Below are 19,966 nucleotides of genomic sequence, written 5' to 3' on the forward strand. Positions count from 1 at the left end.
AGCTTCAAAAAGGAAATAAATATCAAACTCTGTATGTTTAAAACAGTCATTTGCACAAATATTTCATTTATACCAAAAATGGTAGGGGCATCTGGGTGTCTCAGTTGGTGAAGCATCTGACTGCCGCTCAGGTCATGATCTCATGGTTTGTGAGTTCAAGCCCTGACCTGGGCTCTGTGCTGACAGTGCAGAGCCTGCCTGGGATTCTTTCTCTCTCCCTGTCTTTCTGCCCCTCGCCCATGTTTATGTGCACACTCTCTCTCACAATAAGTAAATAAACTTTAAAACTCATGGTAGTTTGCACACCAGAATGTTTGCAGTTATGACTTAGTTTTAAGGTATCTTAGTTAAAAAATGACTTTCTTGGGGCGCCTGGGTGGCTTGGTCGGTTGAGCATCCGACTTCAGCTCAGGTCATTATCTCAAGGTCCGTGAGTTCGAGTCCCGCGTCTGGCTCTGTGCTGACAGCTCAGAGCCTGGAGCCTGTTTCAGATTCTGTGTCTCCCTCTCTCTCTGCCCCTCCCCTGTTCATGCTCTGTCTCTCTCTGTCTCAAAAAGAAATAAACGTTAAAAAAAATTTTTTAAAAATGACTTTCTCTTCTTAAAAATCTTTTCGAAATAATTATTTATGTTCTTATGTGTCTAAAAAACAAAGATCCAGTCCAAGATCTCTTTTGAAGACGATTGTTGAAGGGTCTGTCACATTTGTGACAAAGGATCAACATACTTTTCCATTTCTGAAACGTGAATATTTAAAAAAACAGATTAGAAATGGGGCTCTATTGTTATCTATTGTTATTTAGGATCTTCTTTCTCATGCTTCTTGTTCTGATAGACAATGGTTTATTCTATATTACTACCACATCTTCCAAGGAAATGGCAGATTAGTTACTTTTAACAAATCACTGGTTAGCTTTTCTCCATGTTGTATAATTTAAGGAAAATCTGTTAACATTGCTTAAAATAAAAATTTTTTTTAATATTTTATTGAACTGGTTTTAATCTCATTTTTAATAGACAAATTATTCTGGAATTGTTTTATTCTTTTCTTTATAACCCAGTGGTGCTCATGCAGATATCATTTTAAGTAATCAGCCATAGTGTAATCAGTAATTAAAATTGTAGCCAACTACAGGTGCTGCTAATTGTTAATCAATTAGACACATAATGATTGCATATCTAATTGAAATACTGATTGAAGTATTGATAGTTACTCATGATTTTTTTTTTCAAAAGTAAACTATCTCTTCTTGTTCTTGAATTAGAATGAGTTGTTGAGATTATGTTCCTAACTACTCTGAGTAGCTTCTTGGAACTTTGGTGAGCAATGGACCTGTTCTTTCTGCATGTATAAATAAAATTGGTACAGTTGATCAGAATTGACCTGACTGGCTGTTGAATAAGTCTGTAAATTTTAATTGGTTCATTTGCATATTAACAGGCAGCATTCTGCAGATGGTTCTGTGGGCCCTGAGTATCTGAATTTGGCAAATTTGGGGACCATTATATAGGAATGTAACAGTCATCAAACACTGATGGAATCCCTGTTTTGCCAGGAGGCTCCAGTTGGTATCACTGTCAACCTGCTGATCAGTCTTTACGGGAATTAGTTAGCTCACATATTTATAACAATTTGGTAGTTATAATATCTGCATGACCAAAAAAAGATTTGTCATTTATTCCTTTTGAAAAATGATTGTTGAAGTTCACAAGACAGGCTAAAGCTTGGAAAAGAACATTTTGTCTATACCATCATAATTAAACATTATTTTGTACTTTCATTGAATCATGTGAATGGAGGAAGCTTAGCAAGAATAAGCAAAGGCAGAGCAATATTGTTTGCACTTCATGATTCATCAAATAATGACCATTCTAATTTAAAGGCATAAACTCTGAATATAAAGCCAGAATTTATTTTCCCAGAAGGAGAGCATATGTCATCATGCTTAATAGATTTAGGAAGGCCAATCCACTAACAGCATCATAACCTCTGTCGCTAGAAAGGATCATGCTCTTCAAGGAAAGTGTTTTAAGTGAATATGACTCTGTTATAACACCACACCTGGAACATAGCAGGCATTCGGGATGTTTGTTGAATAAACTAATAAAGAAATGCATGTAAATAATGGCAAGATTTTCCTTGGGCATTAATCCAAACAGAACAGATCATTAGCAGTCCAAAAAGATTTTTAATTTTAATTTTTTTAAAGCAGCAATGTAGTAATGCTACCACTGAGCTCTTATTCATGGTATCAATGATGTTTGAGATGAGACAAGCACAGCATTCTCTTCTGTCTGCTCCATAATTCACTTATTAGGCTAAAAATGAATTTCCAAGTAAAGTCTGGGATAAGGACTGAAACTTGGAAAAAAACACAACTTTGAAATTTTACTGCATATTTAAGGATGCGTGAAAATCGGTACAAGTGCCATTCTTATTCAAGGTAATAGAAACAGAAAACCTAAGAACTGCTGTGTTATTACTCTGTCTAGTTGTGTGATGTATCATTTATTAACACGTTGTATATGACATTGTTTTTAACCCAACTATTCTGTTGACACCTGTACACTTATGGTTTGGATGTAAAGTGTAAATAGTAAGTTATGTTATTGGTCGGTCTTCTGGCATGAATTTGAGAACAATTCCACTTACTCATTCATAGAAGGAATATTTCTCAAACCTTCATTTCCAGTAAGAGAATACCACAAAACACTTGTGATTCTGGAAGCAGCCAGCTGTTAATATGAGTTATGTGAATCTGACCTATAATCTCACCTGACATTTGGAACTCAAATATTTTCCCTTATTTCTCCAACACAATTAAAATATTTAGTCTCACTTCATTTTATGAGACATAAATAGCTATGTAAGTACTCTGTAATTACTGTACATTGTAACAAATGACCTCATAAATACATTGTAATGTCCCATGTAATTACATGGTAAGTCATGTCTTTGAGATGACTGCTCTGAGATTGAAAGCCTGCTGGTTTCAGAGATTAATTACTTAGGGCCTAATTTGACAGTTTGCTTGAAGATATGCCTCTGTTAAATAGCCACATCTGCATTTTTTTTTTTGAGAAAATTGTTTCATAGCAACATGTTCCCTTATTTAATATAGATCCAGGCGTATATGTTTATACCTAAATATTGGACATGCTTAAATTTTGATGTACATTAAAGCAAAAAAGGGCATTGTTCTGTATAGGATGAGATTCATGTGTAATCATATTTCTTCTACCAAACATTAGAAATTGTTTTGTGACAATAATTTTAAAGCCTCTGGTTTTATCACTCTAAAACAATTTTTAGTATGTAGTATTGTAAAAATTTTGGTTTTTATTCTTTTATTGACCATTGTACCACCCTTAAACTAATATTTCATTTTTTAGGAGACCTATTGGTGTATCGTGATCATTTTAACATGAGTGCCCTACTGGAATTCTCTGAGTTCCTACTGGTCATTCTTCTTCTTCTTCTTCTTCTTCTTTTTTTTTAATATATATTTATTTTTGAGAGAGAGAGAGAAACAGAGCATGAGTAGGGGAGACACAGAATCCAAAGCAGGCTCCAGTCGCTCAGCCGTCAGCGCAGAGCCCAGTGTGGGGCTGGAACTCACAAACTGCGAGATCATGACCTGAGCAGAAGTCGGACACTTTAACCAACTGAGCTACCCAGGCGCCCTCCTACTGGTTATTCTTGATAAATACATTTTATCCCATATGTGAAAAAACTTTCAGGGTGCCTGGGTGGCTCAATCAGTTGAGCTCCCGACTATTGATTTCGACACAGGTCATGACCTCACGATTTGTGGGATCGAGCCCCATGTAGGACTCTGTGCTGACAGGGTGGAGCCTGCTTAAGATTCTCTCTCTCTTGCCCTCTCTCTCCCTGCCTCTCCCCCATGCTCATGTGCTGTCTCTCTCACTTTCTCTCAAAATAAATAAATAGACTTAAAAAAAATTCATATGGTATAAATAAGTATTTAAACTCTTATCTCTTTGCCTCAATTGCTTAAATATCTGGTGAAATCAATTAATCTGCAGTTATGCCATTCACCTTACTGCTTAAAAAGTATCTTGGTTTCCATGTTCTAAAACAAACAAAAGAAATGAGAAATAAGTGGCCACTGTATTTTCTGCCTTAAATTATATATTGGTCTATTTTCTTGTGCCTTTGAAGGGTATAATTTTACATATAACTCTGCTGATGTATTTGTGTTCTGGCTTTCCTAACTCTAGTTCCTGCATCAAAGCTATTACATTGCTTTTAGTGGTTTTATTTAGTAGAAATGAATAGTCTGAGAAAGGACCTAGTGATCTGAAAGAGTTAATGAGCCTCCCTAAACATCCGGCTTACTTCCAGGGAATGACTTGGGTCCTGGAGAATAAAGTCTATTGATACTGACAAATTCTGAAATGTATTACTCCTAAGATCGCTTTATCATGAACTCCAGGGAACAACCAAATTGCTTTATCGTAATGGAATTTTGTCAAAATGTGAATACCTCCTAGAAATTACATTCCCAGTTTCTAGGACCTAGAATAAAATAGGCCTGGCTACTAGGCTATGCATAGCAAATTATCACGTGAAAAAATGCTATTTTAAATCCAGGGGTTTACAAAAAAAAAAAAAGCCAGATACATACCTGTGCTCCCTTTCTTTTTTTATTCCCAGTAGTATGAACTGTAGTCTGTATTAGGGAGTGATTTTCCTGGTTGATTTAGGAGTATTCAGTTAATTTTATATAGTTAGCCAAGAAAGCCTGGCTAGCAGGAAAAATTAATTGATTTTTCTTCCATTTCTTCCCATCATAGAGGCCACGCATAGTTACATACCTGAGAATCAACTCCAACAGGGTTTCCGTAATCAACAGAGAAAGCACCGTTTCTATGCCCCACTCAACAGAATATGGTAAAATCTACCATCACAAAACCACCTCTTTACACATTGCCCTGAACGGCGTTTGAGAGGCAAAGAAACTGGTTTTCCAGGGAAATGTAATCTAGTTGTTGTGATCAGATGAACTGTTTATGAAGACAACCTACCTCAATGAGGATCATTCATTCATTTATATATTTTTATGTCTTCAATACACAATCATATGAGGTCACAGTGACCTGATAACTATGCTTTTCGAGACCTTTCTTCAGTTTTCAATGTCCTTTTGTGTTTTCAAAACAGACATACATGCTACTACCACTATTACCACTAACAATTCTAAAATGAAAATAAAATAAAGTAAAATAAAATACAAAAGAGTAGAACTTTGTGTTTTACAGTGTTTTTATGTTTCTAAACTAACTGGTTATCTCTCAACAAGGTGAGAGAAAGAGATGGTCTTGTGATGTACGATTGATACAACTACGTCAATGATTTCTAACATCACTTAGCAAATTAATGAAAAGCTGAGATGCTTTCTGTCATCCATCTTATACCTACTGAATATCTTTTATTTGGAAAATACTATTCTATGTTTCTCTAAACAATTCAGAACTGCATGCTAGACAGAACATCCAGTAAGTTTTTTAAGCAGAGGCTATAAAAATTAAGGAGGTCCCAAGGGTGCCTAGGTGGATCAGTCAGTTAAGCGTCCAACTTCAGCTCAGCTCATGATCTCATGGTTTGTGGGTTTGATCCCTGCGTCAGGCTCTGTGCTGACAGATCAGAGCCTGAAGCCCACTTGGATTCTGTGTCTCCCTCTGTCTGTCCCTCCCCTGCTCATGCTCTGTCTCTGCCTCTCAAAAACAAATAAACATTAAAAAAAAAAAAAGAATTAAGGCAGTCCAAAGTATATTTCCATCTACCTGTGCCTAGGATAAATTTATTTAACATTTAGAGTTAATTCTTAAATAGATGACTAGTATTTACTGTGTAATATGCAAATTAGGAGCCACAGTTGAGTTGGGGACACCACTGGAAAAGCTATGGACCACACTCAACTATTGTCCCATTTCCTCCTGATAGAATTTTGAGCCTCATCTTTAAATTACACAGAAATATTTTTAAAATATTGCTTTGAAAATATGCAAAGTACTAACTTAACAGACTGCCCAGTTAATGGTATACATGGGATGCCCTATGTCTTTATGGACAGTGATGGATTGATGTTCTTACAGTGTAGGTTTGGAAACCTATTTGACCTTAATTTACTGGTTCAATTCCCCTATGCTACTAAACTGAAGTGAGTTAGGTAAGGGATTAGTTTCCCCTTTTTTCCTTGGAATTGTCAAGGTTGAGCTCTTAGAATTTGATTACAGGAGCAGGGAAAGTGGTGGCATGTCAATTTCCCAGCATCAAATTAAATTTAGCCCAGTTTACTCCAAGAAATATAAAAATGTGCATATAATAAATAGAGCATATTCCAGATGCCATTTCTCACTGTGTGTTTTTTTTTTTTTTTAAATCTCATATGTGCTCACTGTCTACACCTGAAAAAGACAGTGGTGTGGGATGAATGGGTGTGGAATTCAGAGCCAATGTCAGGAGGGCTGTTCCCCTCAATCAGGAGTGAGGAAGGTGATGAGGGATGTTCCTTCAGGAAGACTAGTATCCAGACAGAGTGGTAGAGAGCAGCTGTACCTAGTGGGTGGAGTCAGAAAGGGCTGACAAGGATTTTCAGGTGGTAAATCAGGAGACTAAGTAGGTTTGGGGAGTTCAGAATGTGAAAGCAGGTAATGCAGAGATTCAGAAAGGTTAGTAACTATTGTCAGGGAAGTCTGCCAGCCCCAGATTCACCAAGGAGATAGGAGCTCCTGGAGGACTCAGTCTTGGGCGTTTTGGAAGAACTAGGCAGATCACCAAGGTAAAACAACATTGAACAAGATGCATGGCAGCATTCTCATCAGAGAAACCCAGTCACTAAAACTAAGACCCAAATCAAGGTGGGTTTGCAGTATATGATTTGAAGTTGAGCAACCTGAGAAATTGTCCCAACGTGGCTTAGCACAACATAACCAGGAAGGGGATTTTTCCAGAGTGGCCATAAGTAGGGTTTAATCTCCAGGTAGGACTCCCACTGGCACTATGAGGACCTAGGGGCCACCAGGACAGAGATCAAAGGAACACTATTTTACAACTAAACTAACCTATTGATGTGGAAACGTTTGTATTATTTCAAAGTCGTTAAACAAGATCACAACAGCCTAGCTTTCATCATTTTTAAATAAAACAAAGCAATGTTTCTTACCTGAATTTAGGATACAAAATTTTATTTAAAGTCAAGTATTTTTCAATTTGTATATAAACATACTTTTATTATTGCACAAATATGTAACTTAGACCTGAGTGGTACTAACAGACTTCACTCTGGAAATGTGTCACACAAATATGTTATTTGCAAATATGGCTTTTTGTCATTTTGGATAATAGCTGCCTACATGAACTCAAGAATGCCAATTTTAGTATGCTATCCAGCTTTCTGACTTCACTTATCACAAGAGATTGCATATTTATGATAGTGAAGTAAAAAACATGTCAAATCTGCAGGAATAGTATATATCTGCAGGAAAAATATATATAGCACTTACTAATATTTTATCAACATTTTATCAAATCCATACTTGGTTAGTCCCATAAAGTCCCATAAAGTGGTTCAGAAAAAGGCAAAACACTTTTTTGGAAATTGTCCACACAATTATACGCATAATAAAATTTAAAATACTGTTGAATTAGCGAATTAAGTTCTATTCCAGTTCAAAATTCAATTTAGTTTATTTCAGCACCAATGAAATATTTACCAAGTATTTAGATAAATATCAAATTTAATCATTAAATTTTGTTATTGTATAATTTTGATATTATTGAGGTATCATTTATTCTAAATGATAAAATTAGAAAATACCCTTCCCAGTATCATTTATTCTAAATGATAAAATTAGAAACTACCCTTCCCAGTGTCATTTATTCTAAATGATAAAATTAGAAAATACCCTTCCAGTATCATTTATTCTAAATGATAAAATTAGAAAATACCCTTCCCAACATTAACTAGAATATTATTAATATGGGTAGCCTTTAGTTCTGCATCCTCTGTGAAGTGTCATTTATTGATACTACTGGCAGGTCCAGTAAACTTTTTTTTTCTTTTGAAAGTAGATTGTTTTTCAGACAGCCTTATCCCAGAAAATGTATTATCATCTACCAAGTTGCTTATTCCAGAAACCTGAGAGTCAATATTGATGACTTTTCCTTCTTTATGTGTGACATTCAACAAATCACTGTGTCCTGTCAAATCTACCTACAAAAGTATTTATAGCATTTCCTCACTTTTTTTTAAGTTCATGTATTTACTTTGAGAGTAAGATAGCATGAGCCAGGGAGGGGCAGAAGGAGAGGGAGAGAGAGAATCCCAAGCAGGCTCAGCATGGAGCCCAGTGTGGGGCTCAATCTCACATCCCTGGGATCATGATCTGAGCCTAAATGAAGAGTCGGATGCTGAACCAACTGAGCCACCCAGGTGCCCCAGAATTTCTTCACTTTTTCACATTCCTCTACTCTCCATTGTATTCCAAGGTCTCTTCTTTACCACCCATGCTGGAAGGGTCTATAGGCTACAACAAGAAATGTCAATAGTAATCTACAGAGTAAATTGCTCAGTAAATAGTCATCGAGAAAAGGAGTTTAAAAGGTGTTACTAGGTAATTTATCTCTCAGTGCCCCTCCTGATGTGTAGAAGAAAAGTTGTTGAGCATTGCTGCTGTATGGGGTCTTGCTTTTTTCTCTCTGACCCTTGTTTACTTTTTCCTTTATTTTCCCCTTTTCCATCTCTTAATCTCTTGACCCTCTTGCCTCACTCTTTTTCTCTTTACTCCTTCCCTCCCTTGAATTTCAAGAAAGTTCCCTTCCTCTCCTTTAATCCACACCACAATCCTTTTGAGGTAGGTACTTCCCATATTGCAGATGAGCAAACCGAGGCAGAGAACTTAAATGTCCCACTCACTGATAAGGAAGGTAACTGATATGGGTTGGGTGTGAGAAGGGTAGTACCTGGAGGCGTGGGTATCAATCGGTTGGCTGTGGCAATATTCTGGGCAATGGTAAATTAAGATCTGAATTACAGCAGTAGCAGAGAGAATGTAAATAAGGGAATATAAGTAAGATGAGGGATACAATAAAAAGAGATTCTTTAAAAATGCCTATGGGCACTCTAATGAAAAGTCATAGGGTGTCATGAGTACTGAAAGCATACTTCATTCTTCAAGCAAGTTCATGTGAGATTCAACAAGTTACCAGAAGTACAGAACAGAAATAAGGAGCAGAGTTCAAAACTTATATTCAAGTAAGTTTCAAGATCCTTAGATTCCTGCTGTGCTGGCCAAAGCATTCTTCTTTCCTGCTAGGACCTTCTTTCAAATGGTGCCCTTTAATTCCCTTCTATGGGAATGCTATCCAGATGAAACCACTTTAAAAAAAAAAGGCTCATTCTAAAGCCACTGACCATGTTTGGAATGGGGCTTGTCTTTCTCAGCAGTCCACTCTATCGAGAGTAAAGTAAAATGTCAGTGTGCAGTGGGATACGTGGACTTAAAAATAGAAGCTTATGAAATGTGGCTTCTGAGAAAAATTTGGGGTGATGGACTTACCAGTTTTTGTTTTCTGTTTTGTTATTTACTATTTACTACATATTATTTACTACATATTCTAGAGTAAAGGAAAAATAAAGAAATGAATTAATGGAGCCCATCAAAAGGAGAATACCACATCAACAAACTCAACAGGGTTATCTCAAAAAAGTTAGAAAATAATGGCCAGGAAGATCTTTTCTTTTCAATCACTAAACCTAACTGCTCCCACTGTGCTGACTTGAAAATTAATTCATTTTTATGATAATCAAAGAGGAGATGGAAAGATTTGAAGAAGCCAAATTTTACAGTTCTTCTTTTATTTCAAAACTGGGGGGAAAAAAGTTAAATTAATCCTTGATTCAAGATAGAACACTTCAACAGCTTGAAAAGGATTAATTTCAACCTCTCAAGTAATGAAAGAACCAAAAGTCAAGTCACAGCTACTAGAATTGATTTTTCAAAAGTCGAAGGTCATGTGTTAAGTATTTTTAATAAAAATAATTACTAGGCTTACCCATGAAGACTAGGTACAAGAATGTTCCCCTAACAGTGATAGCTTTTGGTGGCTTTGTGGGGGGATGGCCAATGAAGTCTAAGCTACTGAGCACTGACAGAACAGGTCTCATACAGAAAATAAGATACATTATGCCATAGAATTAGAAAAATTTACTGAACACTTTCAATTAACTTCCCAAACCAATATAATTTGGGACATCTAGCCATGTCTGCAGAACCTACAAAGAAAGAATTTGACGACCAGAACCATTAGCCATCTGCTGGTGTTTGCTTGAAATCGATGAGAAAGCATAAAAGATGCTAATAAACTTAGCCACTGCCCATATATGAGGATGAATACAAATGATGAAATTACTTCCAAAGATGAATGATAACCATTGAGGGGGTTTGCCTCCTGGCATGTAGAGTGTATAACTGATTCTATTAATTAATTGCTGCTAGACATTGATAGTAAGGTATTGGCTATGTGGGAATAATTTATACGATCACTGAAAATCCTCAAATATGATCAAGAAAAATTATTATCTGTCAAAAACTAAATATTGCTCATGTAATCATTAGTATAATTAAGTTTTCCAGGCTTAACACGTGATTTACAATCATCTGGTAGACATACTAAGCACAATTATTCTCCATTTCTCAATATGTGCATTAAGATTAGAGTCATTTATTAGACTTACGAGAGGTCACTCGTCAAAGACAAGGCAAAGCGCTAACTGGAAATCATAAGGTTCTACCTCTTGGTCAAAGTTTAATGTCTTCATTTGTATTTTTGTTTTCTATTTGAATTTACTTTTGACTTTAAAAAACAAGCTTGTAGTCCTTAGAAAATAACCCTTCGTGATTTGCCAAGGGCTACTTTTGGGAAAGCTGATTGGGTGTATTAAAAATTATTTAAATTCAGTTTTTATTCCTTTCGAGAATGTTTTGTAGGACACTTTGAGTAGAATTGCCAGGTATAAGTTCTATGATTATTTTAGCATAAAATAATAAAAAACATTAAGCTCAAACATTAGATAATCTTTCTGTGATAGTATGAGATGACTTCTGCCAATCATTTAACTCTGTGCCTCAGTTTCCTCTTTGGTAAACTTGTAAAATGGTAATAACATCTTTCATGGCTATCTTGAAGTATTGAAAAATAAAAGTAAGATAATTGTGGAATATAAATATAAGGTATAACTATTCATCAAATCCAGTTTTCTTTGCTAGTTTCTAAGATACTTGAGAGTAAAGAACACATCCACATATGTGCATGTATGTGTGTGGAATGGAGAGAAGGAGTAGGTGAGTGTATGTGTATTTAAGGCTATGCATTCTTTGAGGTCCAAGGACATTATATTACTATTTTATTTATTAGTTTGTCTCCCAAAGAATTAGCCAAATGCCTTAAATGAATGTATTGATCTAACATGTCTCCTTTGCATGTCCCAAAAGACTTTTAACTTTTTTCCAATCTACCTTTCCATTACATTGTCCTATATGTCCCATTTGTTCCTATTTGTCCCAGTTGAAGGTGCTATACATTGTCATGATAAATTGAGCTTGCTTTTGATATCCTCTTTATTTTAAATACCCTTTCTATCCCCTAAGTAAAGTTCTACTCATATTTGAAGTCTTGACCATGTAAAATAGAATTAATCTCTCTGTCTATTATATTCCATTCTATTTTCTGGGACTACCTCTTTTAGCATGTGACACTTTGTGTTTTCATCATGAGTTTTTGTGTCTAATTTCCTCAGCCAGAATGGATATACCATGACTTTATCTGGGTATTTCCGTAGTCCTAAAGATGGTGCTTTCTACACAGCAGAGGTGCAGCTAATCTATTTTGAGTGAATTATTACTGAATGAATTAGTCTCAGCCTCTTGAACTCTCATGGGAGGCTGTATTAAATAGTAAAGAATGCCAACTTCAAAGTTATATAATCTCGGTTCAAATCCTGCCTCTATCACTTGATGGCTGCATCAGTTTAAGATACTTAACCATCTGTGTCGTAATTTACATGATTGTACAAAAATTGTAACAATAGACTCGAATTCATAGGGTCATTGTGTGGATAAAAAACCATAACTCATAGGTGCTTAGACCATTGGTACGTCTATAGTAAGGAAAAAAAATAGTGTTAAGAAATATTTTTAAGAGTGGCATTTAGTTTGTCACATTTAAAGGGTAATGAGGGTGAAATAAATGATCTTAGTAGTGCTCTACACTTTCAGATATATTCTGACTTAAATAATCAGATTCTGATTATTCTAAATAACTCTATTTAGCTAAGTTCCTCTAAAATTATTAAAATGTGCTTATTATATAGTTACAGTTGATCTTTATTATTTTGAGAGCCTGTATTTGCAGATTCACCTACCTGCTAAAATGTATTTGTAACCCCAAATCAATACCCCCGTTGCCTTTACAGTTACACCCACGACCATGAAACAGATGAGTTTCCAGAAGCACACATTCCCAGCTGAGGTTGAACAAGGAGACACTCTGTCTTTTTGTTTCAGTTCTCATATTGTAACCAAGTGTTCTTTTTGTGGTCAAATAAGTGCCACTTTGGGGGTGGGGTGGGCATTTGTTTATTTTTGCTTTCTGTCTGAGTTTGGTATTTGAAATGCTCTCCAACTGTAATGCTGAAGTGCTGTTTAGTATCGCTTATTCCAAGAGGCTGTGATATGCCTTAGGGAGAAAATACATGTGTTAGATAAACTTCATTCTGGCATGAGTTACAGTGCTATTGGCCATAAGTTCAATGTTAATGTATCAACAATAATATTAAATAGGATGTCTTTAAACAGAAACGCACATAAAACAAGGTTACCTATTGACAAGTTGACAAAAATGTTGTAATGAAAGGCTCATAAGAACCTGCACCTGCATTTTCCCTAAGAGCAATGTTACAATATTTGCAAATTCAGTGTTTGTGGCAACTTTATAGAACATGGCTGCTGCCTCAAATGATGAGAACTGACTGTAGTTTGCATGACATTGACATGTTAAAAATGTTTAGCAAGTAACTGACTTTACCCAATTTTTTAAATCCTTTTACAAAGACACTTATTTGTAGAGCAATAGCTAATCTGTAGTGATCTAAAAGAAGAGGCTCAGACTGGGGTCTCCCTGGAGAAGATATTGCCACACCTCTGCTGCATTTCCACATGATTGAAACAGTATCAAAGTTGCCCTGGGGTTGTAGGGGGCTGGAGGGGTCGGAAATCCATTCTGTGACTTTGTGCCTGGCCTCTTTCTGACAGTTGTTTATTTGTACCACCTCAAAAGAACAATTTTGTATGTTTATTTTTAAAAATTAATTTAAGGGGCACCTGGGTGGCTCAGTCAGTTAAACGTCCGACTCTGACTTTGGCACAGGTCATGATCTTGGGGTCCGTGAGTTCAAGCCCCGTGTCAGGCTCTGTGTTGACCGCTCAGAGCCTGGAGCCTGCTTCAGATTCTGTGTTTCCCTCTCTCTCTGCCCCTCCCCTGTTCACACTGTCTCTCTCTCAAAAATAAATAAAGATTAAAAAAAATGTTTTTAATTGATTTAAATGTTCATGGTAGTGTTATATGCACATTCATTTTCCAAATAGGTGTATAACTAAAACCAAGACTCTTCCTCCCCAACCTGGAGGAACTGGAGGGAGTTCCTATTCCCTCCAGACTCCCCTGTTCATCGCTTTTCACTATCCTTTCTTTGCTGGAATTTACCTTAATGTTTTTCAGCAATTGTGCTTAGGTAGCTGTCCTTTAATTCCTTAGTTTTAATTCACAGGTTTAGGTATCACCTACTGATTTATTCCTAGGTCAGGAGTTAGCCCTCTGGTACACTGCAGCCCTACGCCCAATCGTCTTCCTGCTTTTCTCCTCCTACTCTTCCTTCTCCTCCTCTGCATTTTCATTGTGATCCTTCTTCTCTTCTTCCCTGAGGTGTAATTAATTAACGTGAAATGCACAAATCTTCAGTGTTTACTTCTCTGGTTGTATTATTTCACTAGGGCTGCCACAGCAAACACCACAGAGGAGGAACCCTAAATGAACCACAGATAATTGCTTTCTCACAGTTCTGGAGGCTGGAGTCCAAGATCAAGGTGTCAGCAAGCTTGTTTCTTCTGAGTCCTCTCTCCTTAACTTGCAAATGGCTCCCTTCCTCCACCGTCTTCGCATGGACTTCTTCTGTGTCTCCGTATTTCCTTTTCTCAGAGTGACACCAGTCATACTGGATTAGGTCCCACACTGATGACCTCATTTAACCTTTTGATTTCTTCAAACCCCCTACCTCCAAAACACTCACATTCTGAGGTACTGGGAATTAGTATTTCAGCATGTGAATTTCAAGTGGGGGCCCAATTCAACCCTTAGCAATACATTTTGACAATTTTATCTACCCATGTAACAAATGTGAAAGGAAGATGCAGAATGTTCCCAAAACACCAAAAAGTCTCCCTCTTTCCATAGCCAATCAGTTCCCTAGTACAACTGCTGTAGGCAACTGTTAGACTGCTTTCTTTTACTATAAACTCATTTTGACTCTTCTTGGACTTCATCTAAGTGGAATTATGTATGGAATACATACATGTATGGAATACAATACTAAGTGGAAAGTAGTGTGTGCTCTTTTGGATTTGTGTCTCACTTTGTGTAATCTTAAATCTTTTCAATTTTTCCTTATCATATTTCTGAGAATTCCATTTTTTTTCTGTTTTGGAATCTCTGTTTCTTGGATTTCAAATCTTTCTCTCTGTTTGCACTCTTCTTTTCCTGAAATTTACCCTCATTAGACTCCTGATAAAGGGAATATGGAGAGATATCTTTGAAACCATGTATTTCTGAAACATCCCTATACTTATATAAGCATATATTCTTATACTTGAGTTATTTTCCCTTATGCTTGATAACATTTGTATAGCCTTGGAATTCTAGGTTTAAAATACTTTAGGAATAGAATTTTATAAGTACTCTTCTATTGTTTTCTAACTTTGAATGTTGTTGAGAAATCTTTCTCCTTACCATTTTTACTTTTTATGTGACCTGCTTTCTTTCTTCCATTCTGGAAGCTTTCCTATCCTCTCTCCCCCAGGAGGCTCTAGTATTTCACAGTAATGTACCTTAATGTAGTTCTTGTTCATGTATTGTGTCAGAAAATCCATAATCCCTTTCAGACTAAAGTCTCAAATCTTGCAGTTCTGCAAGGTTTTTACTGCAGGAAAGAGTTCTGGTTTTTGTTTTGGTTCCTTGCTAATTTTCTGCCTCCTATTTTTTTTTATTTTCATTATTTCATCTTATTAGTTGGATATTGGAAATTATAGACTAAACTTCTCATTTCTTATCTTTTTTCCCCCAAATTTCTATGATCATCTTTCTATGATCATCTTACCCCCCCCCCACCCCGGAATTTTAGAAGATTTCTTTTCATACATCTTCCAGATAATTTATTGAATATTTAACTGGTGAAACCAAACTATAAATGTCATAATATTTTAAAAGAATCTTTCATTTTTCCTGTATCTCTATTCCTTTCACAGATGTAATATCTTATCTTAGATTATCTAAATATTAATAACAGTTTTTGGGATACTTTTTCTACTCTAAGCATAATGTTGTCTCCTTCAAGGGCCATAATATTATGGGACTTTTTTTAAGTTTATGTATTTATTTTGACAGAGGATGAGGGAGAGAGTGCACAAACAAGGAGGCACAGAGAGAGATGGAGAGAGAGAATCCCAAGCAGTTTCTGGGGCTTGATTGTATTTTTTCCTATTTTATACTAAAAGCTTTTTAAAACAAAATGTCTTGTAGTCTTACAATGTTGGTTAACATTAAAATGAAATATGTACTAAAAAGCTGATTCCAAAGTGCATGAGTGGATTAAGTGGGAGCCTCATTATTGGGGCGTTAATTAGAAACCTGGCTACTGTTTTCTCTAGGGCCAAACTTACAATTTTCTCTAGAGAATTATTACTTGGTATTTGCCTGGGCAATATACATCTGGTTGTCATTGCATTGAACACAGATGATGAAAGAAGACTTATTCTCTTCAACTTAATAACCCTTGCCCTCATCTGTACTCTCTTCTGTGCCTGATATCTCTGAATCTGTGGACTCTGTTTCAGTGTCCCTGAAGGATAAAACTCCCAGTGACTCCAAGGACACTGAGGGTTAGTGGATTGATTTTCCTAGATGTGCGTATGACTTTCAACCCATCGTTTATTTCAGCACCATGCTTTAGTCTTGTCTTTCAAGGTATTTAGGACGCAACAATTTCTAGCCCTCCCTGAATTTTGTCATGGAAATCACCTTGTTATTCTTTAGTATCTCTTAGGGAGTAATTTAGGTTTCATCTTTCTCCTTTGGCTCAGCCACCACACTTCCCTCGGTTTGCATCTCTTAAATATTTGTTAACATCTCTCATCCTTAAGACTACTATTCTCTATTTCCTTATGGTTTTTTACTCTTGAGAACATTTTACTGTCATTTTAGTGACATTTACAAAGGAGAGGTGATCATGCACATAATCAAATGAATTGTGTGTTTTTGTCAAAATAATACAAAAAGGGGCACTGTCAAACTGTAAAAATGGATTTAATTTGGTTATAGGGGCTAATCCCTAGCACTTCTTGCCTCTCTGTTTTATTCCTACTTAAGTTGGGGTCATTTCTTTGACCCTGCTCTGTTGCCCTTACTTTCTCCAATGTTTTAATTTACATCTTTTATTTTGCAGAGTATCAAAGTAAGCTGGCTGCCTCCTCCATCAGGAACACAAAATGGATTTATTACTGGCTATAAAATTCGACACAGAAAGACGACCCGCAGGGGTGAGATGGAAACATTGGAGCCAAACAACCTCTGGTACCTGTTCACAGGTCAGTGTTCACATAGTGCAGTCTTGCAAGGTTTTTATGAATTAAATGCTTTAGGAATAAAATATGCTCTCACTTCAAGGAAACATTCTTTTTTGTTTGTTTGTTTTTTTCCTGACAGGTGACATCTATTGGTCTGAACAAGAATAACCTTTATATTTTTAACTTGATATCTTTGTAATGCTTTCAGTAAATATTATGGTCCTGGACCATACTCTTATAAATGTATCACAGATCTTTTAATCTGTATTAGTTTCTCAGCATTGCTTATTCAACAACAGCCCCTCTGTCAAATAACTTTTAACTTTTTAACTAGTAACTTTAAAAAGCTATCTAATCAGGGGTTCCTGGGTGGCTCAGTAGGCTAAGCATCCTACTTTAGCTCAGGTCATGATCTCTTGGTTGGTGAGTTTGAGCCCTGCATCAGGCTCTCTGCTATCAGCATGAAGCCCACTTTGGATCCTCTGTCTCCCTGTCTCTGCCACTCCCCACTCACTCTCTCTCTCTCAAAAATAAATAAACATTTTAAAAAAGCCATCTAATCAAATGGTTCCAAGTTTAAGTCACTTTGATCCCTTTCCCCCTAATCTCCAGTGGTGAGAATGGGGCTGGAAAATGTGGAGAGGGTAGTTTAGGAAATAAACAGATTATTCTACTTTCCATAAACATAAAAGTAAATTCACTTTTGTAGCAATATTGGTGGAAATCATAGTAGGTCAAGCTTCTTTACGAAAACTGGAGTATTCCATGCAGTTTTCCATGCAATATTTAGAGAATGTGTCTTATTTTACAAAATGAATAATCATATATATTTTTTTAACTATTGGAACTATCATGCCCATCCAGGTTCCTGGACAACAGTCTGAGATATGCTTTCAAGGCAATGCCTCTGGGGGGTGCAAGCCCAAGAAAGCACGCATGAGGAAACAAAGAAAGGGACCAGGGAAGGAGAGAAATCTTTCACAGTGGCTATCATTGAGCTGGCTACAAGTTTAGAGCAAACACAGAGTTTGTTCAGCCTCATGGGGTGTCTCCTGAGAGGCCGCATGAAGTACTATGTATCATAGGCAGTGGCTGGATAGGAAGTATGAGCAGTTCCTCTCTTGCCTATCATTGGTCTCAATCTGTCAATAGGCTGTTATCCATTCTATACCTGCAGACAGCACCTGAGAAGCCAGAGCATCTGGCGAGTATGCAAACATAGAATTCTCTCTGTGTCAGTAAGTCCTTTATGAGGTGGTGGCTTGGTCTAGGGTAGCACCAGTAAGTACTTAGGAGGGCTTTATAGCTCTAAGGAGGGCTTTATAGCTCTAAGGAGAGTGTGAACTATTGCCTGGGGCTTGGGAGGCAAAGCATGATATAGCAGAGGCTCTTAGTAAGGATTGGGAGGCAAAGTTGAGCAACTCTGGAGTGGCACATAAAAAGGGTCCTGGAAAATACACAAACTGAAACTCTTAACTTACACCTAATGGATAATATAAACTATCACTGCAAATGAGGAAAGAAGAAAGTAATCCCTTATTTATTTCTTTCTCTATACCATGTGCTCAGTAAATTTCCATTTGAAATCATAGTTTGTTACACACACACACACACACACACACACATTTTAAGCTACATTTAAGCTACATTTAAGTCCGCATTCTGCAACTTGATCAAAACCTGTTTTCCCCCTCAGGTTTGTTGTTGTTGTTGTTGCTGCTGCTGCTGCTGCTGCTATTGGTGTTTGGTTTTTGGTTTTCGATGTGTTTTTCTTGTCTCTTGTGCCTATAAAATTTTAGCATAATGGTGAAAGTGCTTCCAAGTAGGTTGTCAAAAATCACATTACTCGTTTTATATCTGGACAAAAATCTCTCAGACAAGTATTATTGCCTCTAAGAGGAAGTTATGGCACTCTACCACATCATTTAAAAAGCTTAAGAAAAGCCGAGATCTTATGTCTTCTTTCCTGATGAAATTATGGGAAGAAGGTAAAAATAAATGAAGTGAGGCATATGTGCTCAGTGTGATAGTTGGTGTAACCTGTAGTTTATTTTGACAGAAATCACCAACATTAGAAAAAAAGTCTTGTTGAAAAAATTTTAATAGAATTCCTAAGATGTAATAGATGAAGAGTCTCTAAGGGTAATTATATCCAAGACTTTTTCACCCCTGGTTTTACTGAGGTATTATTGTCACATACCACCATATAAGTTTAAGGTATACAACTTAATGGCCTCACTTGTGTTCACTGTGAGATGATTAACGCTGACAGTTTAGTCAGCAGCCATGATCTCATATAGGTACAATTTAAAAAAAGAAAAAAAAGTCCTTATGATGAGAACTCAGGATCCACTTTCTTAAAATTTTCATCTATATCATACAAAATGTGGAATGCTTCACGAATTTGCAAGCCATCCTTCTGCATGGGTCCTGCTGATCTCTTTATCACTCCGATTTTAGTATATGTGCTGTGGGAACAAGCACCAAGCCTTACTTTTTTAAAATAGATGATGGTATTTGAAGCCCTGAAATCTTTTTTTTAAGTTATTTCCTTCTCAGATGAAAAAGCTTAAAAATATAAAATTACCTTTTTATACAATAATTCATTAAAAGATGAGTGTTCCAATGGAAAAGCTCAGGATTGGATATTCAATTTATGGAACTATAAATAGCCAAGATGCATGAAACAATGTTCAAGCTCATTAGTAGAGAAATGCAAATTAAAACAAAAATGAGTTAACATTTTCTTTGGATTAAAGTAATAAAGATATAAGTGAATGATGATACCCTGTTCTGGAAAGCATATGGGAGACGTAATTAATATTCATATACTGCTGTGGGCCAGATGATTCTAGAATCTCTCTGGAAAGCAATGTGTAGATATTTGTTATACACAGGTGTATATACGTGTGTGTGTGTGTGTGTTTGTGTGTGTGTGAGAGAGAGAGAGAGAGAGAGCGAGAGAGAGAGAGAAAGAGGGAGGGATCTTTACAGATATATGATCTATGTTTTCTACTAGGAATTTATTCCAATTATGCAGCCATATT

At 36.3% G+C, this 19,966-nt stretch overlaps 1 protein-coding gene and 1 non-coding gene across 5 annotated transcripts in view; one reads left to right on the top strand and one right to left on the bottom strand.

Annotated features, from left to right (window-relative positions):
• Positions 1-19,966, top strand: part of DCC (DCC netrin 1 receptor) — a 1,140,843-nt gene that overhangs the window by 918,872 nt on the left and 202,005 nt on the right. For all 4 annotated transcript variants that reach the window (XM_045458871.1, XM_045458872.1, XM_045458870.1 and 1 more), the window contains exon 13: positions 16,799-16,940. In XM_045458871.1, coding sequence (XP_045314827.1) covers positions 16,799-16,940 — 142 coding nt within the window. The remainder of the gene's footprint in view (positions 1-16,798; positions 16,941-19,966) is intronic.
• LOC123588680 lies at positions 19,300-19,403 on the bottom strand. The gene has a single exon (XR_006707981.1). It is a non-coding gene; the product is annotated as a U6 spliceosomal RNA (small nuclear RNA).

The sequence above is a fragment of the Leopardus geoffroyi genome, chromosome D3, assembly GCF_018350155.1.
Source record: "Leopardus geoffroyi isolate Oge1 chromosome D3, O.geoffroyi_Oge1_pat1.0, whole genome shotgun sequence".
NCBI lineage: Eukaryota > Metazoa > Chordata > Mammalia > Carnivora > Felidae > Leopardus > Leopardus geoffroyi.